This window comes from Hemicordylus capensis, chromosome 14, assembly GCF_027244095.1.
Source record: "Hemicordylus capensis ecotype Gifberg chromosome 14, rHemCap1.1.pri, whole genome shotgun sequence".
Lineage (NCBI taxonomy): Eukaryota > Metazoa > Chordata > Lepidosauria > Squamata > Cordylidae > Hemicordylus > Hemicordylus capensis.
Genome location: NC_069670.1, coordinates 11,138,668 through 11,156,297, shown reverse-complemented (window position 1 = coordinate 11,156,297; position 17,630 = coordinate 11,138,668). Strand labels below are relative to the sequence as shown.

The window sequence follows — 17,630 nt, the reverse complement described above, 5'->3', positions numbered from 1 at the left end:
GCGGGGAACTGACCCTCGATAAACAGACTGCAGTAGTCGCCTCCCGAAGGAACGGATCCTTATGGAGGCCCAAAGGCCTGACGGGGTTCTGGCTTCGGGGCAATTCGTCCAGGGTGTCTGAAATGTGGTGTTAGCCGCAATAGCCAAATAGAACCTCCATTTTCGAAGGCCAGGAACTCTGAGCAGTGCCCCCCCCCCTCTTTTTGTTCCATCTGGGTGCAGAGCAATTTTTCTTCTGGGTGGCAGGATCCGGGCAGAGTGGGGCCTAACCCAATTCAACCTGAGCAGGGTTTAAAATAAATGAACCAAGCGGACCTTTAGAAGCTTGTGTGTGCATGCCTTGGAGGGAACCCTGCCTTGGGGTGCCAGGCGTAGGGGTGCTAGCCAGCGGGGACGGTGCTGCTGGGTTTCCCCGGAGCACCTGGCTGCTTGTTCTCGGGATCAGTGTACTGGGCAGCTGGGCAGCACTCTCTGTCGGATCTAGCAGAGCCATGATGGTTTCTGTGGGAGGCTGCCTATTTGGGGTGCAGCTCAGTGTGTGTGGGGAGACTTGATGTTTGAGCACTGTCAGAGATTCCCCTTATGGGATCATGGGGCCGCTCTGGGAAGAGCATCTAGGTTCCCAGTTCCCTCCCTGGCAGCATCTCCAAGATAGGGCTGAGAGAGAGACTCCTGCCTGCAACCTCGGAGAAGCTGCTGCCAGTCTGGGTAGACAATACTGAGCGAGATGGACCAAGGGTCTGACTCAGTCTATGGCAGCTTCCTCTGTTCCTATGTGTGACCAGCTGGCATAGCTGGCTGCATATCCTTGTTTCTGAGAAGACTGGTGTATAGCGAGGCCCTGACCCTCTGCCTACATCTTGCCAATAAAGGGTTTCTACTACAGTCCTGATATGGTTATTCCATTATTTTATTGATTGATTCAGTCTGATTTGTATACCGCCCTTCCAAAAATGGCTCACATTAAAACAAACAATTAGAAACAATGGACAGTTAAAAACAAAAACCAGTTTAAAGCAAATTAAAATTTACAATTAAAACTAGATAACATTTAAAAACAACAACAGACATTAGGAAACGATGACCTGGAACAGCTAGTTCCTGGGCAGGGGGTGCCTGTCTGTGCAACCGCAGTGCTCAGAGCTGCTTGCCCGAGAGAAATCGCTAGAAACTAGAGCTGAGTGGAGCAGCCTCTGCTTGGCAGGCAGGCTCAGCCCTGGCAGCATCCCCAGGGAGGGCAGGGAAAGCGAGTCCCCGGGAGAGCTGCTGCCAGTCAGTGCAGACAGTTCTGAGTGAGACGGACCAAGGGCCTGACTCAGTCGGAGGCAGCGGCCTGCGTTCTTGTCTGTGCTTCAGTTTCCACTGAAATGTCTTCAGGATCCTGACAAGCTGTTTCGGCCAGGCAGACGCCTCCTAGCAACCCCTCCCAGCAAACGGGTGTTACCAGTGTTAATGAAAGATTGTGTGAACTCAGGCCAGGGCGATTCTCGCCTTCACGGATTCGCACAGTGCTGGCAACCCACATGAAACCGAGTCCAAGATCCAGCCTGCTCCCCGGCAGCTTTTTTGAGGCCCTTCTTCAAGCCCCACCTGTTTCGCCAGGCGTTTGCCCTTCCATTATCATTATTTTAATTAATTGGTATTGGTATTGTTGTTCACCGCCTAAAGTCTTTGGAGGAGGTGGTATATATAAGAACAATTTAAATAAGTAAATAAATAAACAAAGGGGACTGTGTGAACAGGCCTTGGTTGCTCTGGCCCTGGGCAGAGTCGCGCTCCCTTGACTTTGCTCCACCCCAGAGGGTGGCGACTCAGCGCCCCTGCTCTGGGACTGCCCCACTGCTGCCCGCAGAGTCTGGGGTCCTCCTTGGGCCAAGCAGGTAGGCATAGTAGCAGATGCCGCTGCTGCACCCCACCTCCCTGACGGTGACGTCCGCCCCGCCAGCCTGTTCCAGGAAGGGCAGCCTGGCATCGGGGTCCTCGTCCGAGAACTGCAGCAGGCGGCCCTGGGGCCTCAGCACCCACAGGCACTCGGCCACCAGCCTCCGGGCCCGGCCCGGCCCTTGGGGGCAGCGGAGCAGCGTGTCGCAGGTGCCCTTGTCCAGCACCAGGTGGAAGGAGCCCGCCTCAAAGGTGCCGCTCAGGTCGGTGGCGTCGGCCAGGTGGCAGCGCAGGCGGGAGTGCGGGTGGTGGGGCGCGGGGGGGCTCTCCTCCAGCAGCCGGCGCAGGGTGGCCACGGCCAGCGGCGAGAAGTCCAGGCAGGAGATGTCCAGCGGGCGGGCGGAGTCCTGGTAGAGCCCCAACCCCAGGGCTGAGGTGCCGCAGCCCACGTCCAGGATCCGGGCCGGGCCAGAGGGCAGCCCTTGCAGGACAGACCGCAGGAGCGGCGAGACGTCCCGGTAGCCAAAGAACCAGTCGAAGTGGCCGGGGCCGCTGCCCGCTCGGCCCTGCTCGGCGTAGAAGCGGTCCCAGGCGTCGTGCTGGTGCATCCGCCGAAGCAAGTCCTCTGCAAAACAGACAGGAGCTCCCAGCCAATGGACGGCAAGGTCTACCTGGCAGCAGGCAAGGCCTGCCCTCCTCCACCCGGACCCCTTTCCCTCTGGCCCACCGAAACCTTGTCCTCTTCAGAACCACCCGTCCTGTGACTCAGGTGAGGCCACGTGTGGCATGCCCACCCACCCACCCAGCCCTCGCCTCTGGGCGCCAGGAGGCTCTTTGCTAACTGCTGGGCCAAGAGGCACTTTTGCAACGCGGTGACCCCCTTGTGTTTAGCAGGGGGAGAGCAACTGGTCCCCTCCACCCCCAGCACAGCATCCCTCCAGTGGCTGCGGCTGGTGTCTCTCTTCCCTTTATTTTTATTTCTCGATGTCAACCGCTTTGGAGACTTCTGTTGGAAAGCGGTGTATCGATCTTGGTTGATCCTGGGATGGTTTCACACAGGGTCTGTTTTCTTGAGAGGGGGGCCCCTTCCTGGTCCCTCCTCTAATCAAAGGCCAGGGGGAGGAGGGGGAGGCCTGCTAGAATAAATCTGTTCTACAGATAATGGGCAGGGCAGGGCAGGGCAGGGCTGGGCTGTCCTTGCAGAGCCCTGGCAGGGTGCAGGGCCAGGGCCAATTAGCCAGGGTGGGGCCCCCTTCCAGGTAATTCTAATGGGAGTTAAATGAGTGGGGCCCGGGCTGGCCGCCCTGCTTGCTATGCCCAAAAGACAGCCCTGGTTCAGTCCCTGGCAGGCAGCATCTCCAGGTGGGAGGGCTGCGAAAGACCCCCATTCGAAACCTTGGAGGGCTGCTGCCAGTCAGTGCAGACAGTCCTGAGCTAGCCGGGCCAAGGGTCTGACTCGGCAGGAGGAGGCAGCTTCCTCCTAGCCCACCTGTGGGACAGCGAATGCCAGAGCCCTGCTTGCAGTAGGTTGCCTGTCCCCCCAACAGCCCTCCCAGAGAGGAGGAGGATCGAGTCCCGGACCCCCGCTGCTTCTGTCTGCAAAAGGCAATGCAGAGGTTCCACCCGGGGGGGCGGGGAGGGATGCCCCTGGGGGGGGGGCTGACGCTGCCTGGCTGAGCAGCACCCACCTGCCCAGGCAGAGGAAGAGCCAGGAGAGGAGGAGGAGGAGGAGGAGGAGGCATGCCAAGCCCGTCGCAGCCCGGCCCGGGAAGCCGCCGCCAGTCTTGCTGCTGCTGCCATCTTCAAGGGGGGAGGAGGAGCCAAGGGGGGAGGAGGAGCCGAGGCGGAGGAAGGAAACCCTCTCCGAGGAGGAGCAGCAGGGAGCACTGGGCTCTGGCAGGCAGCAGCATCTCTGCCAATGGCCCAACGCGCCAGGTTGCCCACAGAAAGGAGATGAAGTTGAAACCTTCCTCTGGATTTTCAGCCAAACTTCTGGAAAGTGGACCTCTGGTTAACGCTGCCTGTTCCTTCCCCTTTCCCAACTGGTGGCTCTTCTCAGCAGGCAGCTCACACACTCTGTCGACCAACCCAGATGGCTTCAATTTCTCTAGTATAAGTTTTGTTTGGCTTGAAAAGAAGGAGGGTCCTGCTCAGTCTCTGGGGCAGCCTCCAAAACTGGGAAGCTATAGAAGGGTGCAAAGGAGGACCTTGCGATCCAAAGAGAAACCGGGAAAGCAGATGCCCCCTTCTTATCTACCTTTCCAAAGGTCAGTGAACCCTTGTGAACCCCACCCCGCTGGCAAAGCATCCAGAGCTGTTCCAGCCGCGGCATCTGTGGATGGATGGCATCTTAGCCCAAATGTGCACATGCGAACTTTAAGGCCCTCAGCAGCTGAGGAGGTTAGGTTGTGTTAAGTAATATCGCCTATTGATTGAATAAGTACCATCAAGTTGGTTCAACTCATCGAGACCACAGAGGTAGATTCTCTCCAGGAATATCGCCTATTACAAGACAATTAAGCCCCCCCCCCGCACCCCCTAGTTCTCAGACAGGGTGAAAACACTCCCACCCCCACCCCCTGCTGTATTCCTTGTTCCACACTGCCCTTCTGAAGAATATGGTTGTGTAGGCTGAATATTGGAGCAACCACCGAGAGACATGAGTTTGGGGCAGTATATGCAGGTTAAAGAAAACCAAAGGGGGAAAAAAAGTCAAGGTTTTTCTCAATGCTTTTATTTTGTGAATACAGGTTTTAAGCAAAACATGCTATTGTCTAACGGCTTTTGCAAAACTCCCGGGTCCCGGCCTGGAAAGGGGCCCTGGATCCCACCCCTCTTCTCTGCAGGAGACAGTTGGGCCTGGCTTCAGCCTCTCTTCTCAGTACTGTGCAAATGTTTCCAGAATCCTAAGGTATAAACCGACCTGAACAAAATCCTGCAAAGAAAGGAAACAGTGGTGAGCAACGCCCGGCCTGTTTGGAACGGAGTCCAGAGTCAAACCCTGGGTCCATCTTTGGCTGGCAGGAGCGCTTCCCAGTTCTACCTGGCGATGCTGCCAGACAGGGCCGGGCCCTGGATACTTCTGCCTGCACAGCAGGTGCTCTGTGCCCCAGGACCCGCCCCAAGGTGCGTGTGTGCATGTGTTCACAGGGGCCCGCCAGCCCCGTGTCCCAGTGCTTGAGGATAGAACCAGCAGATGGGGATGCCGCTGGCACCGAAGACAGAGCACTGGGTGGGTTTTCCTTTACCTCCGGACATTACGGAGCCGGGCACTGCCACGCCCGGGCCCGCCAAGAAAAGGAGGCCGTTGTTTCAGGACTGCAGGCCCCAGAACCATGCAAATGTCTAAGCACACAGGACTGTGCAGGATGCGACCCGGGCATTTGGGGGAGCAGCAGTGGGGGGGCGATGTGGGTCGTATGAAAGCAAAGCACAGAAACCACCCCCTGGAGACTGCATGGTGGGCATCGTGGCTCCTCTTTTGCCAGCAGTCCAAGGGGACTCTCTGCACTTCTCACAGGGCCTCTTTATGGGCGCATTATCCGGCGGGAACCAGCACAGGCTGGCAGCGCCGCCACGCATGCAAAGGCCTCGCCTGATGGGTTTGGGGCACATTGCGCACACGAAGCCAGGAAAAGGGTGCCCATGCCACTAAGACACACCCAAGAAAAGCAAAAAATGTCCTGGCTTCGTGTGCGCAATGCATTTGGGGGGGCTGGAGGCTTGGGCTCGCTCTCTTGCAGGGGATCTGCAGTAGCTCTTCCGGGGAGGACCCTGCTGGCTCCAGGGCAGACCCTGCTTAGCTCTGGGGACAAGTCATGCTTGCGACCACAAGACCAGCTCTCCTCCCGAGTCCCGGATTGCTGCGCTCTTAGGGCGGCTTCCCGTTCCCGCCCCCCCCACCCCCCCCAGCTCCCACCGACCTCTTCTCTTTGCAGGGTCAACTCCCGCCGCTCAGTTCCAAGAGGGCGCTCGGCGCGCCGGCGCAGACATTTATATTCGGGGCTCTGGGGCGCCCCCGCGTGGCCATGCCAGGAAGAGGCGGGAGAGGAAGGCGCGGGCGGCGCGCCTTTGGGCCAATCGGAAGAGGGCGGGGGCGTGGCGCTGGGTGGGAGGGGCGCGGCGGGGGCCCGCCGGTCCCAGGAATGAATGGGGAAGCGGGAGGTCACGTGAGCGGCTCCCCCGGAATTGCTCTCCGTGAAGGTGGAGGAAGTTTCTGCTACCACGTGGGGGGACCATGGGGGCGCCTGGAGGAAAGATCAACAGGCCGCGGACGGTAATCAAGACCCCCTCCACGCCCCTCCTCCCCTTAGGCGTCTCCTGTTGGGATCTGTTTCTGCTGCCCAAGGATCCCTTTCCAATCATGCTTACTTTTATTGTTATCATTAAGAATGGCAGGCAGGGAAGCAGGGGTGTTTCTGAACGACAGCGGCCTCCTGTTGAGTCAGGCCCCGGGTCTACCCAGCTCAGTACTGCCCACCCTGGCTGACAGCCGCTCTCCCAGCACCACTGGGGAAGGCCCTGGTATGAACTTGGGACCACTGACCACTGGCACACAATCGGGGAAGCCGCTGCCAGTCTGTGAAGACGATGCTGAGCTAGAGAGACCAATGGCCTGACTCAGTATATGGCAGCTGCCTCTGTTCCTATGCAAAGTGGTGGGTGCTTGGCCACTGAGCTGCAGCCCTTGGCTAAAGCGCTTCAGTACAAGAACCTGCTTTCTGCTGAGTCAGACCCTTGGGCCGTCTAGCTCACGACTGTCTGCACTGACTGGCAGCAGCTTTCCAGGGCTTCCCACCGAGAAGGGTCTTTCCCCAGCCATACATGGAGAAGCTGCCAGGGATCGAACCTGGGATCAGCATTCCCTTGAACAGAGGATTCTAGATGTTGCTGACTACAACTCCCAGCATCGCCAGCTGTGATGGCCTTTGGCTGGGAATTATGGGAGTTGTAGTCAACAACAACTCCTGGGATCTGCTGCATGCACAGGAGGCACTCTGCCTCTGAGTCATGGCTGCTCCCCATTCTCTTTAGGGCCAAAAGCCAACTAGGAGGGCTTTTCTCTCTCTTTTCCCTTTCTAGGAGCTAAAGAAAAAGCTTTTTAAAAGGCGCCGTGTTTTAAGCCAGCAGAAGAGGAAGAAGCACCGCATTGTGGGGGCTGTGGTCGATGAAGGACTCATCACCGTTCACCACCTGAAGAAACGGTCGTAAGTACCGATGAGTTCTGTATTCTCTCTTTGAAAGCAGCGCATCTGCTAGGAAGCCCGGGAAGGAACCAGACTATCAAAGTGAGGGGAATCTTTGGGAATCCTGAATTCTTGTCCCAGCCTTGAGGAGGAGGAAGGGCAGGAATGGGACCTGAACTGCTTTTCTGCCACTCTCTGTGTGAGAAAAGTTGCTGAGTAGACAGGAACACAGGAAGCTGTTTTATACTGAGGCGGATCACTGGTCCATCTAGCTCAGGACTGTCTGCTCTGACCTGGCAGCAGGTCCTCGCCAGGGTTCCAGGCACGAGTCTTTCCCAGCCCCACCTGAAGATGCTGCTAGGGATTGAACCTGGGATCTTCTTCATGTAAAGCGGGGGCTCTCGCACTGAGCTATGACCCCCTCCGCCTGGGTGCTGAGATCCAGAACCCCTCATTTCTGTCTTGTACTTTGGAAATGAATTGAGGATCTAGGGCTCTCCGGGTGCATCTAGGTCTGAGTTTGGATGTAAGAAACCTGAGTTTAAATACCAGCTCCATTTAGAAAACCATTGGGTGGGCTTAGCAAGCCATGATGTCATGGTCTTTAGCTTTGCAACACCCCTGAGAGGTAGATTGGGATCTACCTCTCATGGGTGTTGCAAAGCTAAAATGGTTCTTGGAGAAAGGGCAGGATGAGAATGAAACAGCAAAGCGAGGGAGAGCTGGTCTTGTGGTAGCAAGCATGACTTGTCCCCTTAGCTAAGCAGGGTCTGCCCTGGTTGCATATGAAAGGGAGACGTGATGTGTGAGCACTGCAAGATATTCCCCTCGGGATGGAGCCGCTCTGGGAAGAGCAGAAGGTTCTAAGTTCCCTCCCTGGCTTCTCCAAGATAGGGCTGAGAGAGATTCCTGCCTGCAACCTTGGAGAAGCCGCTGCCAGTCTGTGAAGGCAACACTGAGCTAGATAGACCAATGATCTGACTCAGTATATGGCAGTTTCCTATGTTCCTATGAGGGTTTGCCACCAGGTTCTGCTGGGTTTGTTGCACAAGTATGGAAGTGGAGCAGGCTTCAATGACCACTCCACTTGCGTTGCCAGGGAGGAAAATCCAACTCCAGCAGTTAGAGCTGGGCCTTGAGGTTAGGGTTCTGGAACGATGCAGAGAAATGCTGCTTAATTTGCAGGCTTCACCAACTGGAGAGAGCTCCATTTGCATTTAAGGCAGAAAGAAACCTGGATTCTCATTGATCTTGTTGTCAAAGCATTTAAAAATTGTATCTCTTCTGTGCGTCTCTCCCTTCCAGTTCCAGCTCTCGAGCAAACATCACTCTTTCAGGGAAGAAGAAAAGGAAACTGCTGAAGCAACTCCGTCATGCCACGAAGGAGAAAGCAGAAATGCAGGGTAAGCCCCCTTCTTCTAAGTGGCTCCTAAGAACAGCAATGCGTAGTACAGAGCCAAGACTGTTTTTACATTTTTTTCTCCTTCCTTATTGCAGTTGATGTGACCCTGGCTTCAAGTAAAAACGCTAGCAAGAAGAAAAAGAAAGGAAAACTAGCAGGCTGCCCAGATGTGGAGATGGTGGAAATTGAGCCTGCACCAGTATTGGAGAGCTGAGATCCACCTTGGAAGTCCTGCAGTTTGCTGCCAGCAGTACTCAAAGGGCACAAAGCAGCAATCTAGCAAAGCTGGACGGCTTTGATTTTGAACCCATTTCATCTGTAAATGTCAGTGTGACTGAATTGTTTTTAAATTATAAGGTCTGACTCGGAATATTTGCGTATCTGCCTCATCCCTGTTTTCTCTTGGCAAACAGCTCTGAGTTCCTCTTGTTGGAAGTGGCATCTGCTAGAATTTGGAGAGGGCTGAAAAATACCCCAGAGAGCCCCACAAGCTTAGCTCCCTGCATTAAGATAATATGTTGCATGGGGCTGGTTTTTATATGATGGCATGTGTTTCTTCCATGTCACAGCTGAAAAGAAGGGCCCATGTGGAATGCTCTTATTGCCGTACCAAGGACTGCTGGATTTTCATACCAGGATTCCCCTACTCTAGGCCTCTCCCTACTGCTGAATGTTCTCCATCTGCTGTATTCATTTTCCTGGCACTCGCCTACACCTTCTAGAGGTGTACTGCTTTTGACTGCTCATATGCTAGTTCATAACCTCTCTTTCTCCCCATCCTTCTCTGTCTAATGTGTATTCTTGAGGGTTTTTTACACAAATAAAACATGACAAAGTGCAACCAAGGTGTGTTTCAGCATTCTCAAATTTTTAAAAAGTTGAAATGCTCACAATCAAAGCCTTGCATATTTTAAAAACCACAGTCACAGCTATTGGAGGAGAGGTGGCCAGACTCAGAGGTAGAACCCTAGTGTTGCATGTATGGGGACAGTTTTATAGCTGCTTCACTATATACACAAATAAATCTTACATCAATTTAACTAAAGGTTTATTCAGAAACAGCTCCATTTTCTCCTTCGCCTCCCTTTTTCTTTCTGACTCCTCCCCCACACTACACAGGGACAAATGTGGGACAAATATCCAAACAAACAAACAAACTGTGAAAAATGACTGAATAGAATACAACAGGCACCTAGCCACGTTCGATAGCTCAAAGGGTGTGGGAACGTATAGGGAACAGACAGACATACAGACATTTGATTTTATATAGCTAGATATTGATACGTCGCTCCTCCAGCACACTGTGGCATGGTTGGCTCACCATGATCTCCATAAAACAGACACAGTGCCTCAGCAGTACCAGAAAGGGCAACAACAAATATTTATATACCGCTTTTCAACAAAAGTTTCCAAAGTGGTTTACATAGAGAAATAATCAGTCAATAGAATGGAGTCCCCAAAGGGCTCACAATCTAAAAAGAAACAAAAGATAAGACACCAGCGACAATCACTGGAGGTACTGTGCTGGGGGCAGGTGCAGATACACGGGTGAGACTCTTTAATGTGGCCCTGGGGAAGAGAGCTGGTCTTGTCATGACCTGTCCCCTTTGCTAAGCAGGGTCCACCCTGGTTGCATATGAATGAGAGACTCCGTGTGTGAGCACTGTAAGAGATTCCCCTCGGGGGATGGAGCCGCTCTAGGGAGAGTGGAAGGTTCCAAGTTCCCTCCCTGGCAGCATCTCCAAGACAGGGCTGCCTTAGAGAGACTCCTGCCTGCAACCTGGGAGAAGCCGCGGCCAGTCTGTGAAAACTATACTGAGCTAGACGGATCAAGGGTCTGACTAAGTATACGGCAGCTGCCTATGTTCAGGTCCACACATGAGCAAAAAAGATAATAATGCTCTAGAGAAAGGATGCATCGCTGGGAGACAGAGCCTTCCTGTCCAGGCGGTGCATTTCACGGCCTTTTCACTCCAGGGCGATAAAGCAGGGCGCTAGGCAGCAAGCGGAACGTCTGTGCTGCGGGTGGCGGGACCCACACGGGCTTCTTTCAAGGGGACTCCTGGGTGCACCGCTGTTATGCTTCCCCGTCCCGACGGCGCGCGCAGACGCAAGAAGAGGAGGGCAGGAGGGTCTGGTGGTGCTTCCCCGACTCCTTCTCTGGCCCCGGCCGGCATGTCCGCCCTGTGCGATCCCCCGGGGGTGGCGGGGCCTCCAGGGGCCGCCCCCAGCCCCAAACCGGCACTCCCAGCAGCGCCCCCCTCGCTCAGGTATGGGGACCCCCAAGGATCTGCGGGGTGGTGGGATTTTCACTTTGGCTGGGACACACACACACACCACGCCTTTGTTGCTGTTTTCGTAGCTCCGCCGTTGAGTGAGCATCGGGCTGGGCAGAGAGGGAGATTATTCTAGGTCCCTGTCCCGAGGGGCTTACAGTCCAGAGCGGGGCACCAGGGAGACGGCGCAGGAAGGGGGGGAGGGGCGAAAGGATAGGAACCCAGGAAGCTCCTTTTGCTCATTTTTCTCTGGCATTGTCTCATGGTCAGGCTTTCTTGTGTGGAAATTGTCTCTAGATAATCAGAAATGCAGTGAATTGCATCTTGAAGTAAATTGGTTTTTTTAAAATTGCAGGGATTGCAAAAGGATATCTTTTCTTTGAAAAAAGTTATGTGTGATCTTTTGAACTGCTTGCACAGAACCCTTCCTCAGGCTGAGTACAAAAAAGAACAATCGAAAAGAGAAGAAAAGGTTTCTGTGGGTAGATAGTCTGTTTGGAGGAACTCCTAAGTTAGCACCGTCCCTTGTGCAGCAGATCTCCAGTTACACAGAAGCGTGTGGAAACAGAGAAGCCCACTAAAGTTTCCCCTTGGGTGGCTAAACAGAAGCAGCAGCAGGAAGCTGAACCTCCTCCAGTGCAAACTGGAAGCTGCAGGCCCCACATACTACAGCACAAAATGGAACTAACATTCTGTATGTGGCAACCCTGGTTTGTGTGTGTGTTTTAAGTAGTCCAAAATGGGGCCAACTCTTAATCTGACCACACAGGGGCACTTTCACAAGGAAGCATTCTTTTGGGAGAATAGCAGGGGAAGCTGACTATGTGTGGCGACATTTGTATATGCTCTCCCTTGGGCTGTGTGAACTTAAGGCTGACGCTGTGTTCCTTTTCCTCCTGCAGTTCCCAAGAGCTGGCCCAGGAGATTAAGGCTTTCCTTAGCGGCGTGGACCCCGTGCATGGGAACAAGCTGACCATGAAGGAGCACGCCCGCTGTGCCATGGTGCTGCTGCGCAGCCTGCCCCCGGCCCGCAGTGCTGTCCTGGACCACCTCCGGGGCGTCTTTGACGAATGCGTGTGCAGCTACCTGTTGGAGCTGGAGAGCGGTGAGGGCGGGCTGGGCTCCCTACGCTCCCAGGGCCCCAGCCTGGATGATGTGGTGCAGGAGATCCAGGCAGTTCTCTCCGGATTTGTCCGCATGAACCCCAAGGCGTGGGCAGGCCTGGTCTCGGCCTGGTCCATCGACCTGATGGGGCAGCTGAGCAGCAAATACGCCGGACGGCACGGGGTGCCTCACGCCAGCAGCCTCAACGAGCTGCTGCAGCTGTGGATGTCCTGCAAGGCGACCCGGACACTGATGGAGATCTACACGCAGTGCCTCTCTTCCATGATCAGCACCTGCCCGGATGCCTGCGTGGACGCCCTCCTGGATACCTCCGTCCAGCACTCGCCGCACTTCGACTGGGTGGTGGCCCACATCGGCTCTTCCTTCCCCAACACCATCATCAGCCGGGTCCTCTCCTGCGGGCTGAAGGACTTCTGCATGCACGGGACAGCCTCGGCCGACCTCCTTCTCTTCCCCAGTGCTGCCGCCGCCGACAAGCGGGTGCCCAAGATTGCCTCGGTGGTGGGCATCCTGGGCCACTTGGCCTCGCGCCACTCGGAGAGCATCAAGCAGGAACTCCTGCGGATGTTCCACGGCAGCCTGGGCCCTGCGCGTGGCGGGGCAGGGGGGGAGCAGCAGCAGCAGCAGCAGAAAGCCACGGTGCCCTTCTTGCTGCAGCTGGCGGTCATGTCTCCCGCCCTGCTGGGCACCATCTCGGCCGAGCTGGTGGACTCCCTCAAGCCGGGCGTCCTTAACCAGCTGCACCAGCACTTTGCGGCCCTGCCCCGGGAGGAGCTGGAGAACGTGGTCAGCATCGTGGTGCACCTCATCTGCCAGACGGCGGGCGGTGCCTACCGCACCCTGCAGTTCCTGGTCAACACGGCCATGCCGGCCTCCGTCATCACCACCCCGGGGCTGGCTGTCCACGACAGCGTCCGCGAGGCCTGTGACCGCGTCATCCAGCTGCTGCTTCTCAACCTCCAGAAGCTGGTGTACAACCGGGGGGCGGCCAGCCTGGCAGAGGCCCCGCCCCGGCCGGTGCCTTTCCTGGATGAGCTGAAGGGCCGCGTGCGGGAGCTCTGTGTGGAGACGCTGCGGCTGGAGCGGAAGCGCTTCCTGTGGCAGCACCAGCTGCTGGTCCTGCTGTCCGTCTACTGCAGCCCCAGCTGTGCCAGCGAGGCCCTCTGCTGCCTGCTGACCCTGGCCAAGAGCCAGGAGGAGCTCAGCCTGGCCACCCAGCTCTACGCCGTGCTCAGCTCCTGCATGAGTGACCTGCTGCCGGCCACTGTTCAGACGTGTGTGTGCCAGATCCACGCCGGGGGCCTCTCGGAGCAGCACACTGCCCAGCTGCTCCAGAACCTGGCCTTGGCCACGCAGTGGGAGGGCGAGGGCCCAGGTCCCGCCTCCGTGAGCCAGCAGCTCAGCCAGGCGGTCTCGGCGCACCTCTATGACTTCGGCCAGCTCCTGCTGCACCGCCACCCCCAGGTGGCCCAGGCGGCCTCCCTGCTGCTCTCGGTCTGCCCCGCCCCCAGGGCCATCCGCCCGGCCCACTTGTTCTTCCTTGTCCGCGCAGCCGTCCACCACTTCTTCCTGGTCCTGCGCTCCCAGAACCCCACCGGCATCAGCTACGGGAGCCGCCTCCTCTGCTGCCTGAGCGGGGCGTCGCCCATGGCCAGCAAGGCCATCCTCCAGCACCTCGTGGAGGGCTCCTTGCACCCGGGCAATGCTGAGCTCTTTGGCGGCTTGGTGGAGCCCCCCGCCGCTGGGAGCGATGCCGGCCTGGAGGGGGCCCAGCTCTCCCTGCTGGACATCAACCGGCGCTTTATGGCCGCAGTGAACTTCTCAGGCAGTGTGTGGTCGGTGTTCCACGCCGGGGTGATTGGGAGGGGCTTAAAGCCGCCCCACGCCCCCCACCAGCGGGAGCTGGAGGAGATCTCACACAACATCCAGCTCTTCCTGAGTCTGCTGCTGCGCTGCTGTGGGGCAGGGCCCTGTGGCCCGGAGGCCTCCCAGCGCGTAACCATGGCGGTCAGCCCCGAGGCGGCCAAGACGGTGGCGGTGGTCCTGGTGGAGACGGTCTGCCCTGACGTCACCAACAGCGAGCTAACGTGGCCCCCCGAGGAGCACACCCGCAGCACGGTGGAGCGCGACATCCAGGTGGGGCGGTCCTTCCGCGACAACCCCCTGCTCTTCCAGCTGCTGAGCCTGGTGGCGGCCGGGCGGCCGGCCCTCTGCTACTGCTCGGTGCTGCTCCGGGGCCTGCTGGCCACGCTGATGGCCCACTGGGAGGCCTCGCGGGAGGGCGACACCACCAGCTCGCCCTGGCACCTGCAGGCCTCCTGTGCCCTGGTGGCCTGCATGGGGGAAGGGCAGCTCCTCCCACCCGTCCTCAGCAACATGCACGAGATCTTTGACCAGCTGGCCCCCTTCGAGGTCCACCTCTTGCTCCTCAGCGTCTGGGACTACGTCCACGACAACAGCCCCCTGCCCCAGAAGTTCACCTTCGACGCCAGCACCGGCCTCTTCTTCCGGGACTTCTCCAGGGACACCGACGTCGGCAAATACCTCTGTGTCCTGCACAGCGTCCTGCACAAGAACATTGGCCGGCTGGGGCTGCTCTCTGGCCGGTTCCAGACCTAGCCGCTGCTTCCGGCCTCTTTCCTGGCCGCTGGGCAGGGTGGGGACACGCCTCCTTTTTAGAAACACAACGCCCACCTCGGGACCTCTTTGTAAACGAGCGAAAAGCCATTGCAACCAGGTCCAGCTGGGCAGCAGATGGCCGTCTTAATTGCGGGTGGGGGGGACCCCATTGCCCCTTCGGGGGGGTAGCAGTGGTGCCCCTCCTTGCAGCCCCCACCAATCCAGCCTTGCTTAGAGATTCCCCGGCTTGTTGACTGTGGTTTTGTTGGCAGCAGTGTGTCTATGAAGGAATTGCGGAGCCTTCGGTCATGGGTAGCAAGGGGGATTTTGCAGGGGTGGGGAGTGACTATTGCAAAGGAGGAAGGGCGCTGGGGCAGTTTTACTTCATGGCGTTGCATTCTTTGGTCCAGCTCAAAGGCAGCTGGGATCTAGCATTATCCTCACTGTTGTGCATCATGGGAAGTCAGCACTGGCATCGACTGGCTTGGCCCCATGTGATGTGGCGTGTTAGGGGTGTTGGCCGTTTTCTGCACCCCTTTCTTCAGTTGGTTTAGGCCAGGCCTGCTCCACTTCGGTCCTCCTGCAGATGTTGGCCTACAACTCCCATAATCCCTGGCTATTAGCCTCTGTGGCTGGAGATTATGGGAGTTGTAGTCCAAAAACAGCTGGTGGCGGGGGGGCAGTTGAGCAGGCCTGGTTTAGGCCATGAAGCAAGGCATGTCTGTGGGTTGACTTCTCCTGGTGGGCAATTGCTGGGCGCCGTGGAGAATCCAAGCACATTTGTGCAGAAACATGTTCCCTCTTGTAGGAAGAAGGGTAAATCTGGCGATCCAATTTCCCTCCATTTTCTAAAAATACATTCTCCAGCAAGGAGGGCCGTGCTGTTTCATGGGAAAGTAACAATCTGATAAGATAAAAGTCACCCATTGGGCTGACCTCCATTGATACAGAGGGCACAAACCTTTCCAGTTTTGTGGAGCTGATGAAACGTCGCCCTGCTGAAGACTTCTGTGCAATTTGGAAAGTGTGTGTGTACTTCTGGGCTACACAGAATTCTGCAGCAGGCCGGAATGACTCTGTTGGCTAGACAGCTTTGCCTTTCAGTAGGATGGGGGCCCCAATCGATATTGCCTCATCTACTTTAGATTATTTTTCTGGCACTCATGCCCTAGTTGCTGTCTATACCAGACAGCTTCACTGCAGTTGGGACTGGCTAGCTTGGTTGGCCTCTGAGCTAGTGAGGTCAGCAGGCCAGTGCGCCCCCCGCCTTAGCCCCCTTTGAAAACGTGCTGCTCTGGCCTGGCATTCTAGGAATGCCGTCAGCTTCCCACCCACTCTGGTGCTACTGTGGGGCAGCAGCAGCAGCTTAGTCGAGCCCCAGAGCAAGCAGGGCTTTTCACCATTTGGTCAAGCACAGTTCAGCCCAGAGCACGTGAGAGAGACCCTGCCTGTGCCATGTCCGAGACCTCTTCTGCCTGGCCCCAAGACAGCCTTGGAGGAGCTGCTGCTGCTGCCGCCGCCCTATCAGGGAAGAGCCACGTTCTCGGACCACCACGCTCCCTTCATGGGGTGTGTGTGTGTGAGGGAGAGCAGCAAGGAGGGTGCTCAGAAGGGTCTTGGGCTCCAGCCGCTCTGGGCAGGCCTGAAGGGCTGCTCTTGCCTCAACAGAGCCTAGTCTTAGTATTTTTTTTTTAACTACTTCCTTTTCTAAATAAAAAGGTAAAGAAGCAACTTCTGCTCCTTGGCTGTCATTTGCAGAGATGGAACTGAGACAGCACTTCAGTCTCGGGGGTGAAATGAGCAGGTGTACCATGTGCGGTTTAGTATTGATGGCAGGTTTTTTTAAAATCAAAGATGGAGATACTGGGGAAATCCTGGGGAGTCATTAAAGAAGCAGACGTGGTGTGTAACAGTCTTGCCATGGAATCCTGGGGGACTTGAGCAGTCGTGCGCATGTCCGTTTGGGAGTGAGGCCCAGTCAACCCTGTGGGGCTGCCTCCCCCACGGAAGGCAGGCCTCAGTGCTGTTCTGTCGACAAAACAGCCAAGGGTCTTGTGTGCCCTTCAAGGCAAGCAGCGTGCCTCCTTTGCTCAGGCACGGCATTTCTGGGCATGCAAAAGCCAAAATACTCTCCCCACCCCATGTGCAAATGTTTCCTACGCTTCATGGGGCAGGAGGGAGACACACAGATTTGTGGTTTCAGGTACGCACAACATGCTGGTGGTGTTGGGGAGCAGGCCTGGGCATGGTGGGAAGAGAAGGCCACTCTCTGAGAGAGAGAACCATACACCTTGGGTCCCTCTCGTGACTTCACAGCCTGCCCTCTCCGGGCTCTGGTGGCTTGCTCACTCGCCCCACTGTTTTGCTCCCTGGGTTTGCTTCTCCTGCTAGTCTTTCATGTGCTCTGTCCAGTTCTGGACTTCAAGAGGTGGGAGTGGGGGCTATCTCTCTCTCCTTACCTGCCCCCTCCTGGCTACAGGTCTGTGCCCCTTTGAAGGGATCCTTCTCCATATCACACCTCCCTCTCAAAAGCAATGAAATGAGCCTGCCAGAGACGTAATTTTCTTCTCTTTTGATAATCTTCACTTGAGGGGTGTGAAAGCCCAAGTGGCTCTTAAGGAGACCGCTTATGGAGACCACCTAAAATACCACCAAGTTGTGAGCAAGCTTTGGAGTACGCCAGGACGCTTCATCAGGCTGGATGTTGAGCAAAAGAGGGGTGGAGGAAGACCAGATTGAGCATGATGGGGAATGGCCCCAGGGCTTGAGGCAGGCTGCGTTTCATTAGCCCCTGCCAGCTGAAACACATATCTCAATTTCTACACCTCACCATGGCTAATACATTTTCAGCCTCTAGCCCCTTTCCAAGGGGCAAGGGCACTGGATCCTCTATGCCCCAGAGGTGGCAAAAAAAAAAAAAAAAAAAAGGCTTGTATTACAATATTGGAAAGACTGGGAAATCCTACAAAGCAGCCATGGATTCAATTTTGCTGATGTGGTTGCCTGTCACGAATAAGCCAGTCGTGACTAACCGCCACTGAAATCAAGGAGGCTAGTTAGTCATGACTAACTGAAGTGCCATCAATTTCAGCAGGACAGCTTTACCTGCAGGCTGCCCCATATTTATCTGTATCTCACTTT

The 17,630-nt window shown here is 56.4% G+C and overlaps 3 protein-coding genes, 1 long non-coding RNA gene and 1 other non-coding gene across 5 annotated transcripts; 2 read left to right on the top strand and 3 right to left on the bottom strand.

Moving 5' to 3' along the window:
- Positions 1-892: 892 nt before the first annotated feature.
- On the bottom strand, positions 893-3,681 carry CSKMT (citrate synthase lysine methyltransferase). Its single transcript, XM_053277698.1, has 2 exons — positions 3,570-3,681; positions 893-2,506 (listed from the first exon to the last, which is right to left on the bottom strand). The coding sequence occupies exons 1-2, from the start codon at positions 3,679-3,681 to the stop codon at positions 1,812-1,814; spliced, it is 807 nt and encodes a 268-aa protein (XP_053133673.1). The 3' UTR covers positions 893-1,811.
- A 912-nt stretch (positions 3,682-4,593) lies between these two features.
- LOC128337107 (uncharacterized) lies at positions 4,594-5,991 on the bottom strand. The gene is made up of 2 exons (XR_008312178.1): positions 5,805-5,991; positions 4,594-4,816 (listed from the first exon to the last, which is right to left on the bottom strand). It is a non-coding gene; the product is annotated as an uncharacterized LOC128337107 (long non-coding RNA).
- LOC128337743 (small nucleolar RNA SNORA57) lies at positions 5,045-5,185 on the bottom strand. Its single transcript, XR_008312425.1, has one exon. It is a non-coding gene; the product is annotated as a small nucleolar RNA SNORA57 (small nucleolar RNA).
- A 9-nt stretch (positions 5,992-6,000) lies between the features above and the next one.
- On the top strand, positions 6,001-9,314 carry C14H11orf98 (chromosome 14 C11orf98 homolog). Its single transcript, XM_053277706.1, has 4 exons — positions 6,001-6,157; positions 6,964-7,088; positions 8,373-8,470; positions 8,565-9,314. Exons 1-4 carry the CDS (start codon positions 6,119-6,121, stop codon positions 8,681-8,683), a joined length of 381 nt encoding a protein of 126 aa, XP_053133681.1. The 5' UTR covers positions 6,001-6,118; the 3' UTR covers positions 8,684-9,314.
- Positions 9,315-10,505: 1,191 nt separating this feature from the next.
- On the top strand, positions 10,506-16,220 carry INTS5 (integrator complex subunit 5). The gene is made up of 2 exons (XM_053277668.1): positions 10,506-10,739; positions 11,648-16,220. Exons 1-2 carry the CDS (start codon positions 10,549-10,551, stop codon positions 14,487-14,489), a joined length of 3,033 nt encoding a protein of 1,010 aa, XP_053133643.1. The 5' UTR covers positions 10,506-10,548; the 3' UTR covers positions 14,490-16,220.
- The last annotated feature ends 1,410 nt before the right edge of the window (positions 16,221-17,630 follow it).

What these genes read in the sequence shown, in the direction of transcription:
- CSKMT (XM_053277698.1), bottom strand. Translation starts at nt 3,681, where the DNA reads ATGGCAGCAGCAGCAAGACTGGCGGCGGCTTCCCGGGCCGGGCTGCGA. An exon ending in CTCTTCCTCTGCCTGGGCAG is followed by an intron (nt 2,507 to 3,569) that starts GTGGGTGCTGCT and finishes TCTGTTTTGCAG; the next exon opens with AGGACTTGCTTCGGCGGATG.
- C14H11orf98 (XM_053277706.1), top strand. Translation starts at nt 6,119, where the DNA reads ATGGGGGCGCCTGGAGGAAAGATCAACAGGCCGCGGACG. An exon ending in CACCACCTGAAGAAACGGTC is followed by an intron (nt 7,089 to 8,372) that starts GTAAGTACCGAT and finishes TCTCCCTTCCAG; the next exon opens with TTCCAGCTCTCGAGCAAACA. An exon ending in GGAGAAAGCAGAAATGCAGG is followed by an intron (nt 8,471 to 8,564) that starts GTAAGCCCCCTT and finishes TCCTTATTGCAG; the next exon opens with TTGATGTGACCCTGGCTTCA.
- INTS5 (XM_053277668.1), top strand. Translation starts at nt 10,549, where the DNA reads ATGCTTCCCCGTCCCGACGGCGCGCGCAGACGCAAGAAGAGGAGGGCA. An exon ending in GCAGCGCCCCCCTCGCTCAG is followed by an intron (nt 10,740 to 11,647) that starts GTATGGGGACCC and finishes TTCCTCCTGCAG; the next exon opens with TTCCCAAGAGCTGGCCCAGG.